Genomic DNA, 19,364 nt, shown 5'->3' with positions numbered 1-19,364 from the left:
GAGGTGAGAGGGCCGTAATTGTATAATCTCGACAAAGGCGGCGGGATTAACACGTAATCCTCGCTAATAAAGTGATGCGACTGGGAATGGAGTGTGAATTGTCAGGGGGGTCCCGGGCCCACGCAGCTGCCAGCCCTCTGTAATTGAATGTCGGAGCCTGATTGAAAAAAAATGTTATTTCGCCTCCGGATTACTTGCTAATGCCCCCGGGCAGGGGACAGGACCCCTTGGTGCGTGAGTGGTGATGAGCTCGGGGAGAGCAGGACCCCCGGGCCGCGCCGGGCTTGCCCCCTGGCACCCATGAAGATTGATAGCGCATTAAAGACCCGCGCCCCTCCGATCGATGCGCAGCACAATCCGTTTGCAGTGTTTTTGGCCCTCGTTTTCCCCATCGATTGCCTGACGCGTGCCCTAATGCGCAGACACTGCCTGAATCCGGGACCTGTCAGGGCTTTGTGCGCCTGTCCCCTGCCTGCGAGAGTGTCTGGCGCGCCTTTACAGGCCTATGAGTGGGTGATCTTGGACTGCGTTGAGATGCAGCCTGGGCAGTGTGAGGCGGCACTCGGACTGCATAGGGCGCCCCTCGCGATCAGCTCCAGGGAGAAGGGGCTACAGCTGAAACACCCCTGCAGAGCCCCTCTGAGCGTGCGCGCTGAACCCGACGCCCCTTACCTGTGCCAACGCTGGCATCCTCTACAATCCTGCTTCTGAGTACAGTGGATTAACGTGCCGCGGCGGGATTACTCCTGCACCCCCACGGGTTGGTGCATGAGGGGTCTGATGGGGACCTCAGGCGGCCCTCACGGGTGGGGTGTGAGCCGCCAGGTTTTGGCTTGTCTGTCACTTTCAGCGGCTTGTCTAGGAAGTGCTCTAAAGTCCGAAAAGAGCAGAAGAAAGTGAAACTCGGACAGTCCAACCAAACACACATTGCAGCGCCCTCGGTGATCGTTTTAAGAGTGTTTTCATCCTAACCGAGCCTTGTTTTCTCACGCGAATGTCTGTTTGTCACGGGTGTCTTGCCTGTTTCGCCCAGACGGGTGCACGGTTGCCGTGTGACTTTGTCCAGGGCGTGCAGTGACCCACTCATTTGCTCGTGAGTCATACATACATAGCTCTCGTGCTTGCGGGAATGTGCTCAGCCCGGCTGGTGTGCCGCAGTACAGACCGGCCATCTTGTGGGAGAAGGATGTTCTGTTCTGGGGCTCTCCACGGGTGTTCTGTGTGGTACATGCGGTGTGCACTGCACACGTGTGCTCAAAGCTGTAGGTCCATGCATTACATGATCCATGTCTGGAAAACAGACTGAAATAATACATCTTCAAAAGCATTTGCCAAAATGTATGTACGAATTGCCGTAAAAAAATGTCCTATTTTAAGTTCACCATTCCAGTCGTGGTTGGTAAAAAGCTGCTCTGCACAGGCCTGAATTCAGCCACACCCACGGTCCGTGCATTGTAGGCTGGGTTAATGCACCAACGCTCCTCTGGTGCTGTGTATGGATCTGGGGTGCATGCACTTGATAGGAAGGTTCGGTGCATTCAGACCGGTCCGCAGGGGTATTCTGTAGCTGTGAGTGCGCGCTCACGTGCAGTGGTCCGCCGGCCCTCCTTGTTTACATAACGTGCACGTTCGGCTGTCATGCTCCTGCCCGAGGCTGGCAGCGCGTGCCCTGGTTACTGTCCAGGCCCATCTCCTCGCGAGAGCAGCAGACGCAGTGCGATCTAGAGGCGCGAGGCGCGTGCATTGCTCAGGGTGCCCACATAATGGTGCGCCCGTGAAAACCAGAACTGAACACAATACAGGTTTCTGATGACCTAGATTCAGAAACATCTGTTGACAAAATATCTGCCATCTATAAATATCTCACGTTAGCCCCTCAGTTCCCAACTATTGTGGGAGCCCGGCATTTACTGGGTTCTCTGCAGTTCTTCACACATATGGGGTAGTGATCTCTGGATTTGTGGCACATGTAGACATTTCACAAGGATATGTTGGTGGACCATAGATATTTAGGCGTAAGTTGGTTTTGTGTCTTGTTTTCAAGAGTGTCCCTTCTATTACAGATCCCACTCCTGCTTCCCTCTTGTCCAGTGCGTGCGGCTATTGTGTTTGTGCACGCCTGACTCCAATATGAAACTGGCTGAAGCCTGTGAGAGATCTACCTGTCTGGTTGAATGTGTGAATGTGCCCGAACCGACAGGGTTCCGTGTTAAAACATAGAAAGACTAACAGAGTCCAATAACTTTTACTGCCCAAAAATGTGGCATGCACATACATGCCCATACAAAATTATTGGCCAGTTTTCATTTTGAAACTCCAGCCAAAGGCCCAGACTTTGTAGCACTGGGTATCTTACTAGTGCAGTTGGAGACCACTGCTTACAAGTGGCTTTTGGTGCACATAGACATTTTTTGTAAGGCTGTGTGTATGCACATTAGGTATGTTGGCAGCAGATGTTTTGTGTTGGTTTTTGCGTGCTAACTATTTGCAGGCCTAAGCCTTACTAGAGCGGTGCACGCGACGCTTGCTTGCTAGACTTGGGCTATATAGTTATCCATACATAGTGCATATAGCTGGCTGTAGGGCTGCCAGCGCTCCCCTTGTGTGCCCGTCTGAGGCCTTCTCCTCCTCTCTCGCAGGTCCGGTGAGCTTGAGCTCCTCCGCCCAGCTGGTGGCCCCCTCGGTGGTCGTGAAGGGCACCCTGTCCATCACCTCTTCCGAGCTCTACTTCGAGGTGGACGAAGAGGACCCCAGCTTCAGGAAGATCGACCCGAAGGTAAGATCCATGGCACAGGCCCCTCCCCCTCCTGGTGCCGCTGAACACTGCCTTCCTATGTGTGCCCACGTGTCAAGCTCCTGCTCTGTGAACGTGCAGCACAAGGCCCCAAGTGCCAGGCAGTAAAAGGGACAGAACAGGCCGCACCACTACTATTTAGTACTGTGTCCTGCTGTCTGTTTTATCGCAGACTGTTGCAATGTAGATTTGCTTGGTTGTGCCACATCCTAACACTATTTATAAGTTTTAAACACCTACACGTTTCATGTATTGCTATTTTACAAAGATGTCACCAGTGCCGGTAACGCGCCGCCAGAATAACACCTCTGGCGCGAGTTGTTGTTTTAAATGAGGCACGCACTGGGGGTGTTGTGGGGAGCTGAGACGCTCGATACAATATACGCCTATTGTGTAATTAGAACACGCTTTTTAATATTGTTCGGCTCTTTGTGTAACGGTGATTCTAGCAGAGGCATTTATTAAACTGCTGCCGCAGCGGCCGTTCACAGATCTGCTTCCCTGTGAAAGTGGGGTGTAAAATAGATCTGCCAAAATGTTCAACATTGAAAGTGACCACACGCGTGTGCTGGCAAGGTGTGAAAATTGAAGGTATTATTTTTTCTCAAATTCATTCTGGCTCCGGAAATGTCAATAGCCAATCCTCCTGCAAAGGTTTAAAAAAATGTCCGTGGGCTTCTTTGGGATAGTCTTGTCTCGAGTGATCTCAAACTCACTCTTTCTGAATGGGAAGACCTCTCAAACTATGCCCACACACCTGTGGGGCATGGATACAATTCACCAGAGGGGCAGACAACTCCCTGAACGCATTTCTAAAAATCAACTCGAGGAAAAAAGATAACATTTGGTCCAAGCTTGATACCTATATTCAGAATACACATCCATGGTATCTGCCAACTCCTTCCCCTCACCCCCCTTCCTCCCTGACACTGCACCATCCATGAACACTCCTCCCCGCTCACTTCCTCTCCTCCGCCTACCTTTCTCTAACCCTCTTGCTTTTCTTTCCTTTCACGAATCATACGATCAGCAGGGATACCCAACCCTCTATGGATGACCAAATACCAGTCAGTTATTCCTAATCCTACATAAAAACCATCACTGAAAACCCTAATCTCCACAACGGTGTGTTTACAGCTTTATAGTCACACTATCTAAAGTACAGTCTGTTTCATCCCACAATAAACCATAGTATTGACTTGAACTGCCTTTTATATTGCACCCACAGGAACTTGTTTTTTCCCCTTCTCTGTATATCTTTACTTTATCTGTATTTTACTCATGTAAAACCCTAATAAAATGTATCTTGAATAGAAAAAATAACAGCGCCCCAGGGCCTTTACCAATGTGTACGTTATAATTAGGAGACTCTTGGGACGTAATGCATCGCTGACACATGTTCTTTTTATCTGCATGAAATGAGCGTACTCCGTAGTGACGCACCCAATATGCGTGTCTATTGTATGTATTGTATTTGTAATTGCATTTATATAGCTCTTACTACCCCTGACGAGGCGGCGAAGCGCTTTTGGGGCCAAAGGTATTGCAACAGCAGCCCTTGTAAAGGCTTCGGACCGCACACACTTGTGTCAGTGGTTTACATTGGTGTTAGTTAACAAGCGTTGACGAAACCCTAGATTGCTTCAAAGTCGGCGATTATAATACAGCAAATCAGGATGGGGTTGAAGTTAACTTCAGATGGCGCAGGGGCCCAGGCCTTGCACAAGTCTGCGGGTAACTATTCTTTGCCTCCCTTGTGACCAGGCGATGCACCCTTGCTGAAACTGAATGTTTACTGTGCTTGCAGTGTTCGCTGCCTCCACCCCGTGAACCGGGCGAGCTCCACTGCGCCCCGGCAGTGACAGCACGTGCCGCCCGGCTGTCCTCGCGCTCCAGGGCCGCTTTTACAAGGACACGGTAACACTGCCCGCGAGCCGCCGCCTGGCCGTCCTCGCGCGCCCGGGCCGCTTTTACAAGTAAACGGTAGCCCGGCCCTCGAGCCGCCGCCTGGCTGTCCTCGCGCTCCCGGGCCGCTTTTAAAAGGAAACGGTAGCCTGCCCGCGAGCCGCCTCGCGATGGGCCCGTGCACGCGGGGGGCCCCGAGCCGCCACGTGCACGCATTTATTTATTTATTTATAATTACATTTGTTGAGCGCACAGCTACCCGGAGGTTTCCCGGCGCTAGACCATAGCTGTATGTACAGCGGCCCTACTCCCCTCCCGAAAGGACGCTTCTGGCTACTTCACGTCAGGTCAGTGGCGGGCCGGCGAGGGACTGTGCAGAGCGCTCAATAATTGCACGAGTGCCGCCCGTCTCTGAATGTCACTCCTCGCAGACCTGGGGAGCGCTTCATTTCAACCCCCCTCCAAGGAGGACTTGGGAAGAGCAAGACAGTGCTGATAGTGCCAGGGATGGCCGGGGCGGTAGGGGTACAAATATTACAGAAAGGGTAAAAGAAGGGCGCAGAACTCTGAACATCTACTGCAGCCCGGACGCGTCATTAGAGACCCAACCCCCGGGCAAAGTAACCAGCCGTGTTCGCAGATAGGTGTGGACAGCCCTCGCGCCTGGCATCCGTTTGCTTTGGTGGAGATTTTCGGCATGTGTACATTTTCATGGTATTCAAGAACCGTCTCCTCTTTTGCAATTAAATAATTGTTAATTGACGGCGCTAACCTAAGCCATCCCGGGGGAATACATCAGTGCTCTTCTGGCAAACGATTTACTGATCCTTTCTGGAATTCTTTATAGGAGTCAAATAGAGACGTGCACACATCATGCATCCATATAATTTAATTTATAATAGGAAAAATGTTATTAGATGTATTTTATTACAGTGCACTTTTAAGAAATTTAGTTAGAAGTGTACACCAAAATAATCAGTAAATTGTTTGCCGTTTAACTGTTTTAATTCTGAAATTCGGCAAACTATGTATAAGTAACAGCATTTTCAAACAAATGCTAGTTCTATTTAAATTTAGAAAAATATTTCCCCTTTCGCTTTGTATATTAAGCCCGACACGTATGAATATATTTGATATGGCCATTAAATAAACAAAACGGACACAGCTGATAGATTTAATTAAAGATCGATGCACAGATCTAATTTAGTATTTCGTCATATTTGTATTTCAATATTCTGTTTTTAGGCAGCTAATTCGAGCGCTTCACAAAGAGTCGATTTACAGTTATAGTAATATTTTATTACTTTTTTCAACAACTCAGTTTTTGGCGCACATAATGTGACGTTGGCACTGAAATACATTTTACATCAGTAAACTGTTTTTTAAGAGGATTTGTACATATAGTTAAATAATTTTTTCACTTAGTGACAAACATTCAGGCAACAAAAGGGAAAGAAGGTCACTAGACTTATTTGAAAGTGTACCTTTTAATGTTCTTTCCTTGAAAAGTCCGATTGCTTCTTTGTGAGTTTTTTTTTTAATTCACATTGTTTGGAAGAAAAGAGGATTATCTCTCCTTCTGTGCAACGAAAGTCCAAACTTGTCCCGCCCTGCCTCACTGTTCTTTGAAGGTTCTTAAGTACTAAAATGCTTTTTTTTTTGTTTGGTAGAAAGGCATCGTCTGTGTTTTCGCCGCTACTGACCAAACAAAGTTTTTCTTGCAGGATAGTAGTTGGAAGAGGTTGGTGGTGATATTTCTTTTTGGGATAGCACCCTAGGCAAACAATCTTGTCCGATGCTTTTCAGTAGAGTTACTTGTGCCTCCAGGCTCGTTCTGTTCTGCGATGACTTGCGTCCCAGGGCTGCCTGCAGTCTGCTTTCACTTTCACTCTTCGGGATGGTAGGCAAGGCTGGTCTCTCCGTGTGTGTGTGTGTGTGTGTGTGTGTGGCTAGCTGTCTGGGTGTGTTACAGTACAGAGACATGCGATATCTGAGGAGCCATTACTACACAACCTTAGTGGGGGAGGAGGGTGTTTAAGGGACTTGTACCTTTACCCCTAGTTGGGGTTTCTGTGTTGTAAACAGTGATGGCAGTTGTGTAGTGTTCTCTTGTAGAGGTGACTCTGCGGAGGGTACAGATTATAATCAGTTAAATAAATTAGTGCTGCTGGGGGAAGGCCAAGGTAGCGATGACGGTAGGTGCATTTTGTTGGGATTGGGAGGGAGGTAGTGCCCTGAAAACTGTAGGGTATGTAGGGAAGTTAATCTATGAAATGCCCCATGTGCTCGGTCTTGTGAGCAAGGCACAGCTTATGAAATTTCTGAAGAGCTAAAATACAGTCGTTGTTAACCGACTGGTATGTGAAACCTCTGGGTGGAAGTTTGGGGTACCTGAGGGGCATTCAGAGTGTACAGGCGGGTGTGTAGGCTAGTGTCACGCGTGGGTGGCACACCGTACTTTGTTTCTCTTGGTTGGCTCACCGTACTTTGTTTCTCTTGGTTGGCTCGTTGGGTGTGGGGAAGGCATGTATGTCAGTGCCATGTGTGGAGGGCCCTGTACGTGGCATTGTGTGTTAACCTCTGGGGCCGGAGAGCCAAAGTACCTTTTCAACTGAGGCTGGAAGTTCCTGGCACACCTTGACTCTGCACTTGTAAGCATAGCCCGTGGGAAACAAGGGGGTGCAATGTAGGTTGTAGATTAAATAGTGCATGGCGTCCGAACAGTGCAACTTTCCCGAGTTTTCGGAGGAGTGCTCGGTGTCAAAGGGTTCGTGTAGCTGTCCCGTTGCGGTACGAGCAGCAGTCTGCTCGCTGAGTGGGTCATGAGGGTGCTGTGGGTCGCTGGGTGCGGACTGAGCCAGTGCCTGCATTTTGCACACTGCATTTCACTGTTTCTGCGAGGAGGGTCCCTGGTGCACTGCATGTCACTGTCTGTGATCAGGGTCCCTGGTGCACTGCAGCTTCTTTCTGTCAGGGGCGAGAGTCCCCAACGCGCCGCAGTTGTCTGTGAGGAGGGCCAGGGCCTAGTCCGTGAGGAGAGAGAGCCTGGGCCCCCTAGTCCTTGAGGAGAGCCTGGACCCCCAGTCCGTGCAGAGTCCTCGTGGGCCCCCTCGCCCGCTAGAGCTTGTCCAGGCTCTTGGGGTTGGTCAGGATCTCCCGCGCCAGCCGCCAGGTCTGCTTGGCCGCGCTCTCCAGCGCCGAGTGCGGCCGGCCCTGGAAGAGGTCGAGGTTGGGCAGGAAGTAGTGCGGGCAGCGGCGGCACTGCAGGCAGGAGATGAGCTGCAGCAGGATGCCGTTGAGCCGGTCGCCCAGGCAGGCCTCGTCCCAGTCGGACTCGCGCGGGTGCTTCTCGCACTCGTAGAGCAGCAGCGTCTTCATGTGGTAGCCGTGCAGCGGCTGCCCGGGCAGCTCCAGGTGCCGGTCGCGCAGCGTCTTCAGCACCGACAGGCACTTGTTGCGGCAGCCGCCCAGCAGCAGCCGGTCCTCGGCCTCGCCGAACTGCAGCACCCAGGCGTCGCTCTCGGCCGAGCTCTGCTTGCCGGACAGCGAGCAGCACTCCTTGGAGAGCAGGTTGAAGCCCTCGGCCTTCACCTCGGCCACGCGGTTGGGGCCGGGCCAGGGGATGTGCGGCAGGGGCCACTGCGCGGCGCTGCGCGGCCAGATGCCCGTGCACTTGAAGGCCGGCGTGATCTGCACCACGAAGCGCTCGCGGATGCGCAGCCGCACCTCGCTGGTGTCCGCCACCATCTTCACCACGTCGCGGTAGCTGCACTTGTCCACGGCCTGCGCCACCAGCGTCTGGAAGCGGGAGCGGATCTTGCGCGCCGACAGGTAGCCCGAGGCCGTGATGAACTCCACCCAGAGCGACATGCTGCGCTTGCGGCCGTCGCTCAGCTTCAGCACGGCGCAGCCGGGCAGCGAGCCGTCGTCCACGAAGTTGAAGACGCCCATCTGGTTGAGGTAGAGCACCACCTCGAACTCGGTGGGCGAGACGACGTCCAGGCCCTCGTAGCGCGCGTCGATCTCGCTCAGCGAGCTGATGAAGCGCGGCTCCTGCACCTCCACCTCCTTCAGCACGTCGGACACCACCTTGCACACCTCCCGCACCGTCTTGGCGATGGCCGCCTTGCGCGCCTGGCAGCGCTCATTGTAGTACTTGTTGAGCTGGTAGACGAGCTTGGCCTGCGCGGCGATCATGTTGGGGCAGTGCGGGCCCAGGGACGGGGGCTCGGCCGGGCTGGCCCCGCTGTAGGCCGCCGCCGCGGGCTCGCAGTACGCCGAGGGATCCAAGGCGCGGCCGGGGCCGCTGGGCCGGGGTGTGCCAGGACACCCGGGCGCCGGGGGCACTTCCGCGGGCCTGGGACACAGTCGGAAAGTGCAGAAAGTTTTTTCAAGCGGTGGGCCGGAGAGTCATTGTTGTGGCTTTGCTGGGCACGCACGTGTGCTGCTCGTCTACCCTCTGTGCCCCAGTGCAGGGTAGTGGATGTGCCAGGTGCCCCAGTGCCACTTTGTGAGGGTGCCCTGGCGCGCGCAGGTCGCCCTCAGTAGTGTAGGTTGCTCTGGCTTGTCTCTTCCTGGGGATGCTCTGACTCTCGCGTGCGCTCTGCTGCTTCCAGGGGCTGCTCTCGGCGCACGCCTTGCTCCCTTCCCTCTGGCGGTGGTCGCCCTGCCCCTCGCTCTCCTCCTCTCCGTCTGCCTCTCCTCCTCACATGCGTGTGCCTCCCTCTCAGTCTCGGCCTGGATTCTCCTCTCGCCTAGTTTATGAATGGTCCCAGGGCCCGGGCTGGGGGCGGCGCTCTGCATCCTGAGCTGTCATTGCAGCGGCCAATGGGGTCCGAGGGGCGCCGGGTCTGGAGGAGGGGGAAGCAGCGTGCGCCGGCACACAAACAAACAGCGCCTGGCAGCAGGGCACAGGGGCAGACAACTACTGCCAGGGAGGAGGCACCTGCACACACCCCTCATGTGGCAGCACCACTGTGCAGGGGCTGGCACCATTCACTGGGGTATGAGGGCACCCAGGACCACCGCTCCCTAGTAATGCGTGAGCCTTACTACCGGCAGCAGTCCACAAGGACAGACAACCTCTGACTGGGGGAATCGGCACGCACTCCACCCTGAACCACCCAGGCTCCGCTCTCGGGGTGAGACTGGTACCACTGAGGGGAAATGCACACGTGCACACAAACAAACCGCTTGTGAGCAACGCTCCCAGGTAAAGGCCGCCGGGGCAGGCGCCTCAGACAGGGAGTGCGTACACCGGCACACACAAACATGCTTGTGAACCGCACTACTGACAGCAGAACAATCGGGCACAAACTGCACCCGACACGCTCTCCGTGCAGAGTGGCACAACACCAGAAGAGGGCAGTTGGCAGTGCATGTCAGCAAGCAGCATCTCTGTTTCACTCCAGCGTCTGAGCCGTGATACTACAGCTGGGCACAGTGGCAGGATGCCACCGAGGAGGGCACACTAATGCTGGATAGGCGTGCACTCAAACAGCGTCTGAGCCGCGCTCTGGCAGCTAGGCACTAGTGCAGGTAACAACTGACGCTTGGAGGGCGCACGCCGAAACTGCGATAGGGGGCGCCTGCCCATGAACAGCACTGAGCCACACTGCTGGCAGCAGGGCACAAGGCCAACAAGACACCAAAGTGCACAGGAGCAGGCACCTCGAGCAGAGCAGGGCACGCACGCCCGTTCCAGCCACAGCAGGGCACAGAGTTGGGCACCCTATCAGACGGGGGGCAACTGCTGTCGTAGGAGACAGACACACCAGCATGTTTTTTTACAAAGTACACAGAAGGGCAGCTCTGAGACGGAGTACCGAAGAGGGGGGCACCGGAGTCTGTAGCCCTTCCCAGGGGAGACGTGTGCGTCACTGGCAGTGAGAAGGGCACATCTGATGCCATGGTTAGCCGTCACTGGGGCTGGCCCCGTAGGGTGCTTCCACTTGCTCCTGGCCGCGGACTGGATTCTCTCACGCAGTTTTACAGCTTGCCCACCCCAGTTGCCCGGTTTTCGTGCACACTTCTTCGTGCACGGTCCGCGGCTAGTGTCATCGCTGGCGTGTTTGCAACAGCGAACAGATGGGCTCTAGTGCGATATTAAAATGAAGAGGTTGGCATGTCGATATGCACCGAATTCCAGGGTGGCACACGGGACTGGGAGCAGCAGCGTCACTGGAGACCGAGTGCCAGCGCTCGGGGTCCAGGGAGCCGATGCCATGTGTACTCTGCACAGAGTGCCCCACTCTTCACCATGACTGCTTCCCTCTGCCCGCTCGGCGGTCTCTTACCCCGGCTTTATTTTTCAACTTTTAGAACGCTCGTCAATCGTCTTGATGGAATTTTGCAAAAAAGTGTATTTATTTCAAACAATAACATACAATCAATATTATTATTCTCATGCCTCTCCTTTTTCCCCCGATGCTCCGCTGTAGGTTTATTGTTGTATATTCTTTGGATAGAAACGCTTGAAATGTGCATCTCGTAGCGGCATGTTTTTCACTTAACTTGGGTTTCAGAAAAACACGTAATTCCTTCGGTAATCGAGCGGATGTGTTGTGTTATTTTAATTTTTAGTTTAACATTATTTTTTAAATTTTGGATCGAAGAATCGGGTGCCCGTTCGAGGACTAAAACAACAAAAATAACATGGTGTTTATGTAGGGCTTTTTATGGTGAGCGCCTAGCGCTGTAACCAACAAGTGTCGGTGACCTGTTTGATTTATATGAACCTGCCAGTTGTTCGCCGTTCTAACGAGCTTGTTATCTTCATTCGGCTTGTAATTGGTGCGTGGCGGTAGGAGTGGGCGCAGAAGGTCAAGAGCTCGCTGTGTGGCACAAGAAGCGATCTAGGGACGATAAATGCACTCCGAGGGAACACGGAAACCTGGCCTTTCACTCTCTGTTTATCACTTGCGTTTCTGGGCAAATTACGCTTTGTCCCTGTGCCTTAATGGTCAGTATAGATAAACTTGTGCAACGTAAATAGTTTAAAAGAGATGTGCGCTTACGTCCTATCCGGATTCCCCTTGCCACTCTTCCAGATGTTTGAGCTACTTCTCTTCACAATTTAAAAACGTTCTCTTTAAAGCGCTCACTGGCCCTGAAGGATAGCGCTGGGCCGAACACCTAAACTTGATATAAATAAAAAAGCGTTTTGTTCCGTGCCCGTTTGTCGGTGCCCACTTTGGGTTGTTCCTGCAGCAAGAGGACACCTCCCACCGCCTTGTATGTACGGTCCCCGCCAGACCTTTCATGACATTCCCCGTAGCACCGAGTCGCCAAGCATCCTGACCCTGGGGTGAGACCCCTCGCCCCGCTACACTCGGGTCGACGGAGGGCCTCGACAGCCCCGTGGGACGCATTATACAGTGGCGGTCGCAGCGCCTCTTTTTGAAGACCATATTATCTTTATAGCCCTTTAGGGAGGCCATGGACACAGATTATGGCATCCTTGGCCCTCCCACCCCTCCATACGTGGTATCTGCCGGAGCCCAAAGATCTCCTCTGCCACCTTGTCCCCGCTTGGACACCCCGAGGCCCGCCCTGGCGGGAGATTCCGTGTGACCTTCGACCTATTAGCTTGTATTTGTGCACCTCGCGCGTCGGCCGCGCTTTTTACACCATACTAAAAATTACCGCTCGTTCAAGCCCGTTTTTAACTGTTGTTCCTGTTTATGTAGCGCGCACTGCTTAACGTGGTGTATCTAGGCGCTTTTGAGACATGCCTGCGTGATAGAGATGAGTGGTACTTAGGGTACAATACTTAGCCTCAGACTTTTCTAGGACCTTACAGGTACCCTGATCTCATGGGGCCCCAGATCAGTAGAGGGCGCCAGGTAGTGGCGTCTCTCTGTCACTTCTGTTCGCTCCCACGGACACCCCTGCCTTTGAGATGCGCCCCTTTCCCCAGCGGCACCGGTTGACCCTTAGCTACGGGAAAGCTGTGACACCCATCGCAAGTACCGCGTCCTCCTGCTCCTGGGAATTTATATTTGAGATTCTGCAAAAACCAGAACCAACCTATGCATTGATGCTACCCTCCGTCTACCGACCGCTCCGCCATAAAACGGGGCATGGTCCGAGATACTGCCGAAAATTCTGGTCTCTGCGTCTCCTGACTTTCTCAATTGTTGTCTGTGTTTAGAACTCCCTTTATTTTATCTCGCGTTATTTTTGAACGAACTTGCGCAGATGGATTTTATTTAAGACGGAGTGCGTGGTTGTAGCTCGGCGTGCGGAGGGGCTGCGGCGCCGCGGATGGAGCGCGGCCCTGTGAAGGAATATTCTACTTTTAATAATGCTGCCTGCTTGACCCTTCGCGTGTGAGATGCTCATACACAGTGTTGTTGTGTTGCATTTGCAGCCAAAGCAGAGCTCACGGTTCAAAACACATATTTCTCAAACAGCCTTAAAGGCAATAGCATTTCATATCTTGGTTCTGATGGATTTTCTTTAAATTGCGAAATAACGTATTTGAAACAAAACATTAACTAACAAATGGATTGGGAATCGATGCCATTCGAATAAAAGAAAATGGATTAGCAACAAAGAGAAACTGTAACATTGCAAACCCCAATAACCGGAAATAAAAACAAATGAAAAAGTCCTCAAAATAAAAACAGTTGGATTAAAAAGTCTTAAAAAAATCTCTTTAGGAAACAAGTATTTTAAATTAAAGAGCGGGAACGTAGTTGAAAATAAAATACATTGAAAAAAATAAATATTGCAACTGAACCCATAAAAGAGAATGAATTAAAGCCTACACACATTAAAATATCGGAGAGTAAAGATCGGGAATGTGTGACCTCCTGAGGACATTGTGTGTACAGAGCGGCCCTGGGAGGCTCCGTGGGCGAGGGCTGCGTGCGTCCGTGTGTGAGACGACCGCGCGGGACCTCGAGCCGCGGCCCGCCTGTCACCTCCGCGCATTCTCGCGCCCCTGACGCAGCACGCACCGCCCCGGGCGCAGGGGCTCGCGAGGCCGGACTCCCGCTGAGCCGCGCGCCCTGCTGAGGCGGGGAGTGCGGCGCGCGGCCACCGCGGAGGGGCGCGAGGCGAGCCGCCCCCCGCACAGCCTGGCGAGGTGGCACGAGGGTAACGCCGGAGACGACCCCCGCGGCTGCAGCGCGTGTTCATGTGCGTTGCACACACCTCGCGAGTCTGTACAGATCACACCACACGACCTTAAAAACAATAACGTTATGAAAAAACAGCGAGGCTACGGCCCAGCATAGGGGCACGTGCCCACCGATGAGATTTAATATGCCAGGGCGACAACTTTATATTGCCCTTGTCCGGGTTTTATCGCACTTTAGATGCATGTGACTCAGAAAGGAGACCAGGATGCCTTACCCAGGCCCGCTGAGTTCATGCACTTTTTAAGCTACACAATAGCTTTGTGTATGGTTTGTTTGTAGATTAGGGTATTCGCATGTATCTTTTGTGCATAGTATATGGCCTTTGATCAGCCAAGCTGGACACCTCTTCAGTAGATAGTGTAGTAGAACATTTATGTCACAGCCTGCGGTGCCTGTCACTTATGCACAATGTGGAGTCTAGAAGAGACTCACGCACACATTGGGCTACAGTTAAAAGTGCAAGAGCCACCTACAAAACGTGCGTGTGTGTGGCTATATGTATACATATATATGTGTATGTATGTATATATATTTTGTTTGCATAAAATATTGAAACCTTTCTTGCATGCTTATATGTCATATTATATGTATACGTACATACACACATAAGCAAAAAGACTGCTTTGCATTGAAAGGCGTTTGGACAAAATGTGTTGAAAGGTACTGTTTCATGCACCCCTCCCCCCACCGTAGCGTTTCCATGCACATGCAACAGCTGTCGTGGTGGGGAGCAGGGGCACATAGTGCTGGGGCACGGGCCCCATGTACCCCCCTTCTAGAGATGCCAGTGCGACTGTGCGCATGCTCACAGTCAACAATAGGCCTCCCAGAGAGCGCAGCACATGGTTTATTTACACTGTCCGCTCACACCTCTGTATTTTCTGTGCTAGCATGTGTGTGGGCACGTGCATGTGTGTGGATATATATTTGGTATACAAGCTGGCGCAAATGCATTAATATGCTGTTTATTGCAATTGTTAAGCGTGGGAAGGGGCCATGACTCGAGAGCATTCAAGTGTGGCATGATGTCCCTCACCTCCGTCTGCATTTATACTAAATATTTATGCTATGCTGTTTTCATGTGCATTAGTCATAAAAATATATTATAACAAACCCAGTACAAGTGAGTACATTTTTTTGCAGTGAAGAGGCTTCTTTATTATTAGCAGAGTTGTTTGTCTCTATAAAGTAAGTGTAGCACATTTTGTGAGATAATTTATTTTCACTGGCATGTTTTGTGTGTGTGTGTGTGTCTGTACATATATATCTATAGTGGTAAGGGTCCATGCCTCTCGACATGTGATGCCTGAAGTGGGTAATGCAGGACATCCACATCCTCAACATTGGTAATAAATAGCAAAGGCATGTATTCAATTCTGTGGTTGTGGAATTTTATGCATAATTATGGGTTTGCCATTTTTACCACATAATTAACAATCTGCACAATTTAACGATTTTAACCTAAAACATTTTTGCTTCTAGCGCAAACATATAAAAAGTTATTAAAAATGCAGGAACATGTGTTGCAGCAAAATGGAAGGCCCATCCCAAAGGTTTGACTGGTCACCTTTCAGTAGGTTATTGATATATCTGTATTTGAGTGTCAAGTGGTACTAATGAAGTGAAACTTTTGCTAAGACTATGTCAACAGAGGTGAAAGATGACAAAATAACAAAGTAATACTGTCACAAATTATGCAGCATTGTGCTGCTTAAATTGCCTTTTTTTTGCTGCACAATTTAGTCAACCGTACCACATATTTTTTTCTTTTCCTGCTACATAATTCCAGTGGCCTGTAAATAGCACTCTACATTCTGAACATCTGCTTATTTGACTTATAGTATGAGTTTTTAGTGTATTTGTGTATAACAAAAATAAAAAGGTATTTTCACCAAAATGAGAGGGGTGAATTTGTGCAGTAAGGTAAAATCACTGTTCTTTCAATATGTAAAGCAGGTAAAGCGGATCTTCATTGGCTTCCTGTTCAAAAACGGATCTGCTTTAAATCCTCCTGTCTGGTTTTCAGAGCTCTGCACGGGCTGGGTCCAGTGATGTTGTAAGATCTATTCTCCTGGTATTCTACCGCCAGACAATTGAGATCCTCTCCGACATTCCTGGTCACAGTCCCCAGGATAACAAGCATTGGAAATGCAATAGGTCTCGCAGCATTAGAGTTAGTGCATTTAGAATTGTTTATGGGTTTTTTGTTGTAAATCTTTTGCATTTTTATTTTTTTTTGCCAATGCTAAAGAATTACAAATCAAAAAAGCAATAAACAATTGTAAAAGCTGTAACTAAAAATCCTACGAGACCTATTGCACTGTGTGAGGGTGAGGTGTTGAGGGTGAGTGAGGGTGGGGATGAGTGAGGAGTTGAGTGTGAGTGAGGTGAATTGTTGAGGGTGAGTGATTGAGGGTGAGGTGTTGAGGCTGATGTTTTGTGGGTGAGTGAGGGTGAGATGTTGATGGTGAGTGAAGGTGAGGTGTTGGGTGAGGCGTTGAGGGTCATTGAAGTTGAGGGTGGTTGAGTGAGGATGAGTGAGAATGAGGGTGAGTGAGGAGTTGAGGGTGAGTGAGGGTGAGGTGTTGAGGGTGAGTGAGGGTGAGTGAGTGTGTGATGTTGAGGGTGATTGAGGATGAGTGAGAGTGAGGGTGAGTGAGGATTTGAGGGTGAGGCGTTGAGGGTGAGGTGTTGCTGGTGAGTGAGGGTGAGAGTGATTGAGTGTGAGTGAGTGTCAGTGGGTGAGTGGCGTTGCGTGGGTGAGTGGCGTTGCGTGGCTGAGTGGCGTTGCGTGGGTGAGTGGCGTTGCGTGGGTGAGTGGCGTTGCGTGGCTGAGTGGCGTTGCGTGGCTGAGTGGTGTTGCGTGGCTGAGTGGCGTTGCGTGAGTGAGTGGCGTTGCGTGGGTGAGTGGCGTTGCGTGGGTGAGTGGCGTTGCGTGGCTGAGTGGCGTTGCGTGGCTGAGTGGCGTTGCGTGGCTGAGTGGCGTTGCGTGGGTGAGTGGCGTTGCGTGGGTGAGTGGCGTTGCGTGGGTGAGTGGCGTTGCGTGGGTGAGTGGCGTTGCGTGGGTGAGTGGCGTTGCGTGGCTGAGTGGCGTTGCGTGGCTGAGTGGCGTTGCGTGGCTGAGTGGCGTTGCGTGGCCGAGTGGCGTTGCGTGGCAGAGTGGCAGTGAGTGGCTGAGTGGCGTTGCATGTGTGCGTGGCGTTGCGTGTGTGAGTGGCGTGCATGAGTGGCGTTGCGTGGGTGAGTGGCGTTGCGTGGGTGAGTGGCGTTGCGTGGCTGAGTGGCGTTGCGTGGGTGAGTGGCGTTGCGTGGCTGAGTGGCGTTGCGTGGCTGAGTGGCGTTGCGTGCGTGAGTGGCGTTGCGTGCCTGAGTGGCGTTGCGTGGCTGAGTGAAACAGGCAGAAACGTTAATGGAGAGGGGGGTGAGAGTTAAAAGAGAGAGTGAAACAGGCAGAAACGTGGAGAGTTAAAAAAAAAAGCAAATGAATCTAAGCTGCGAGATGTGGCATAACAGAAGGATTGGTACTGCGTGCACCGCTGCTTGGGGTATCTGCGAGATTTGTGTAAGTAAATGGAGAGGGGGGTGAGAGTTGGAAGAGAGAGTGAAACAGGCAGAAACGTGGGGAGTTAAAAGAAAGAGGGAATGAATCTAAGCTGCGAGATGTGGCATAACAGAAGGATTGGTACTGCGTGCACCGCTGCTTGGGGTATCTGCGAGATTTGTGTAAGTAAATGGAGAGGGGGGTGAGAGTTAAAAGAGAGAGTGAAACAGGCAGAAACGTGGAGAGTTAAAAGAAAGAGCGAAAGAATCTAAGCTGCGAGATGTGGCATAACAGAAGGATTGGTACTGCGTGCACCGCTGCTTGGGGTATCTGCGAGATTTGTGTAAGTAAATGGAGAGGGGGGTGAGAGTTGGAAGAGAGAGTGAAACAGGCAGAAACGTGAATCTAAGCTGCGAGACGGAGAGGGAGGGAGAGAGGAGGAAAAAGAGAGGGGGAGTGAGACAGAGGGAGGAACACAGAGTGAGACAGAGGAAGACAGGAGAGAGGGAGGGGGAGCTATAGATGTAGGGAGAGCGCGAGAGAAAGAGAGCGATAAAATTATGTGTATGCCGGGAGGGCTCAGTGCACGAAGCCTTCGGCTGCAGGGTCCTGTGATTAACTTCATGGTCAGTTTTATGTTGTTGCTCTCCCTCCAAGCGCAATGCCGCTGCCAGCAATACCAGCATCAAAGAAAACAAGACGGAGGGAAGAGAGGGGAGAGGGGAGAGGGGAGGGGGGAGGAGAAATGCGACACGGCGGGAAGGGGCAGGCAGGATGACTCAGGGGAGGGGGCGGAGCGGGGCAGAGCGGCATGTGGGTGTGAACAAGCCGGGCCTTTGAAGTGAAGCTAAGTTTCACTTCAAAGGTGTCGGAGGAATGCGGGCGGCTGTGCACGCGCTTTTAAGCTCAATGCACATGCGCATTGAGCTTAAAAGTCACGGGCACTGCAAGGAATCGCCACGATTCCTTGAAAGTTAGATAAAGTCTGGATGAGCCCCTATAGTCTCGCTTGCTCGATGCGCACTTCAAAGGTGTCGGAGGAATGCGGGCGGCTGTGCACGCGCTTTTAAGCTCAATGCACATGCGCATTGAGCTTAAAAGTCACGGGCACTGCAAGGAATCGCCACGATTCCTTGAAAGTTAGATAAAGTCTGGATGAGCCCCTATAGTCTCGCTTGCTCGATGCGCTTCAGCGCATAGCTGGCGAAGCTCTATAGGGGCTTATCCAGTGTTTATCCACTGGCGATTCCACTGGCGATTCCTTCAAGTGCATGTGCTTTTTAGGTCATTGCGCTTGCGCAAGCCCTAAAAAGCGCGTGCACAATGCCACCAGCCGCCTGCCTGCCTGCCTCGCATTACCACATCAAAGGCAGCCCTCCGAGCGCATTTCTCACCCCCTAATTATTCACGGCCGGCCGGCAGGCACATCAAAGGCTGCTGCTGCCGTGACTCGCATTTCTCCTCCCTCCTCCCCTATCACTGCCCAGGCCGGCCGTACTTTCTCTTTACAAGGGCCCCCATTCCTGAATCACTTGAAATCTCTCCACATTATTTGCATTTTGTTAATTAAAAAAATTAACTTCAACACAGCGTTGCACATTTTTCTCGACTTCGGAAGGATGAGTCCCAATCTCATTTGTACAAAGTGTTGTAATGGGATTATTGGAGAGTTAGAGAAACGTGCTCACAAGTTACATTTTTTATGCATATCATCTGAGTAAATAAACAATAGCATGGTGCCGTTTGCGTCCTTGACTTGATCTGGTTTTTATTTTTATTTTGCTATTATTCTCACAAAGGCTAAGAAGGTCTGCCTACTTTAGTATTAAGTGCTATACGTCGCATAAGCAACAGCTAACCATTCACTCACCCACGCAACGCCACTCACCCATGCAACGCCACTCACCCACGCAACGCCACTCACCCACGCAACGCCACTCACCCACGCAACGCCACTCACCCACGCAACGCCACTCAC

At 51.7% G+C, this 19,364-nt stretch overlaps 2 protein-coding genes across 3 annotated transcripts in view; one reads left to right on the top strand and one right to left on the bottom strand.

Annotated features, from left to right (window-relative positions):
- Nucleotides 1-19,364, top strand: part of LRBA (LPS responsive beige-like anchor protein) — a 2,244,423-nt gene that overhangs the window by 1,367,398 nt on the left and 857,661 nt on the right. For both annotated transcript variants that reach the window (XM_078676915.1, XM_078676916.1), the window contains exon 40: nt 2,640-2,776. In XM_078676915.1, the coding sequence (XP_078533041.1) occupies nt 2,640-2,776 (137 nt within the window). The remainder of the gene's footprint in view (nt 1-2,639; nt 2,777-19,364) is intronic.
- On the bottom strand, nt 5,977-9,437 carry MAB21L2 (mab-21 like 2). Its single transcript, XM_078676913.1, has 2 exons — nt 7,618-9,437; nt 5,977-7,577 (listed from the first exon to the last, which is right to left on the bottom strand). The coding sequence occupies exon 1, from the start codon at nt 8,894-8,896 to the stop codon at nt 7,817-7,819; it is 1,080 nt and encodes a 359-aa protein (XP_078533039.1). The 5' UTR covers nt 8,897-9,437; the 3' UTR covers nt 5,977-7,577; nt 7,618-7,816.

Source organism: Lissotriton helveticus, chromosome 2_1 (assembly GCF_964261635.1).
Source record: "Lissotriton helveticus chromosome 2_1, aLisHel1.1, whole genome shotgun sequence".
NCBI classification, from domain to species: domain Eukaryota; kingdom Metazoa; phylum Chordata; class Amphibia; order Caudata; family Salamandridae; genus Lissotriton; species Lissotriton helveticus.
The sequence above is the reverse complement of the archived record's forward strand: the minus strand, read 5'-3'. Positions and strand labels throughout refer to the sequence as shown.

Coding starts and splice junctions, on each gene's coding strand:
- MAB21L2 (XM_078676913.1), bottom strand. CDS start 8,896: ATGATCGCCGCGCAGGCCAAGCTCGTCTACCAGCTCAACAAGTACTAC.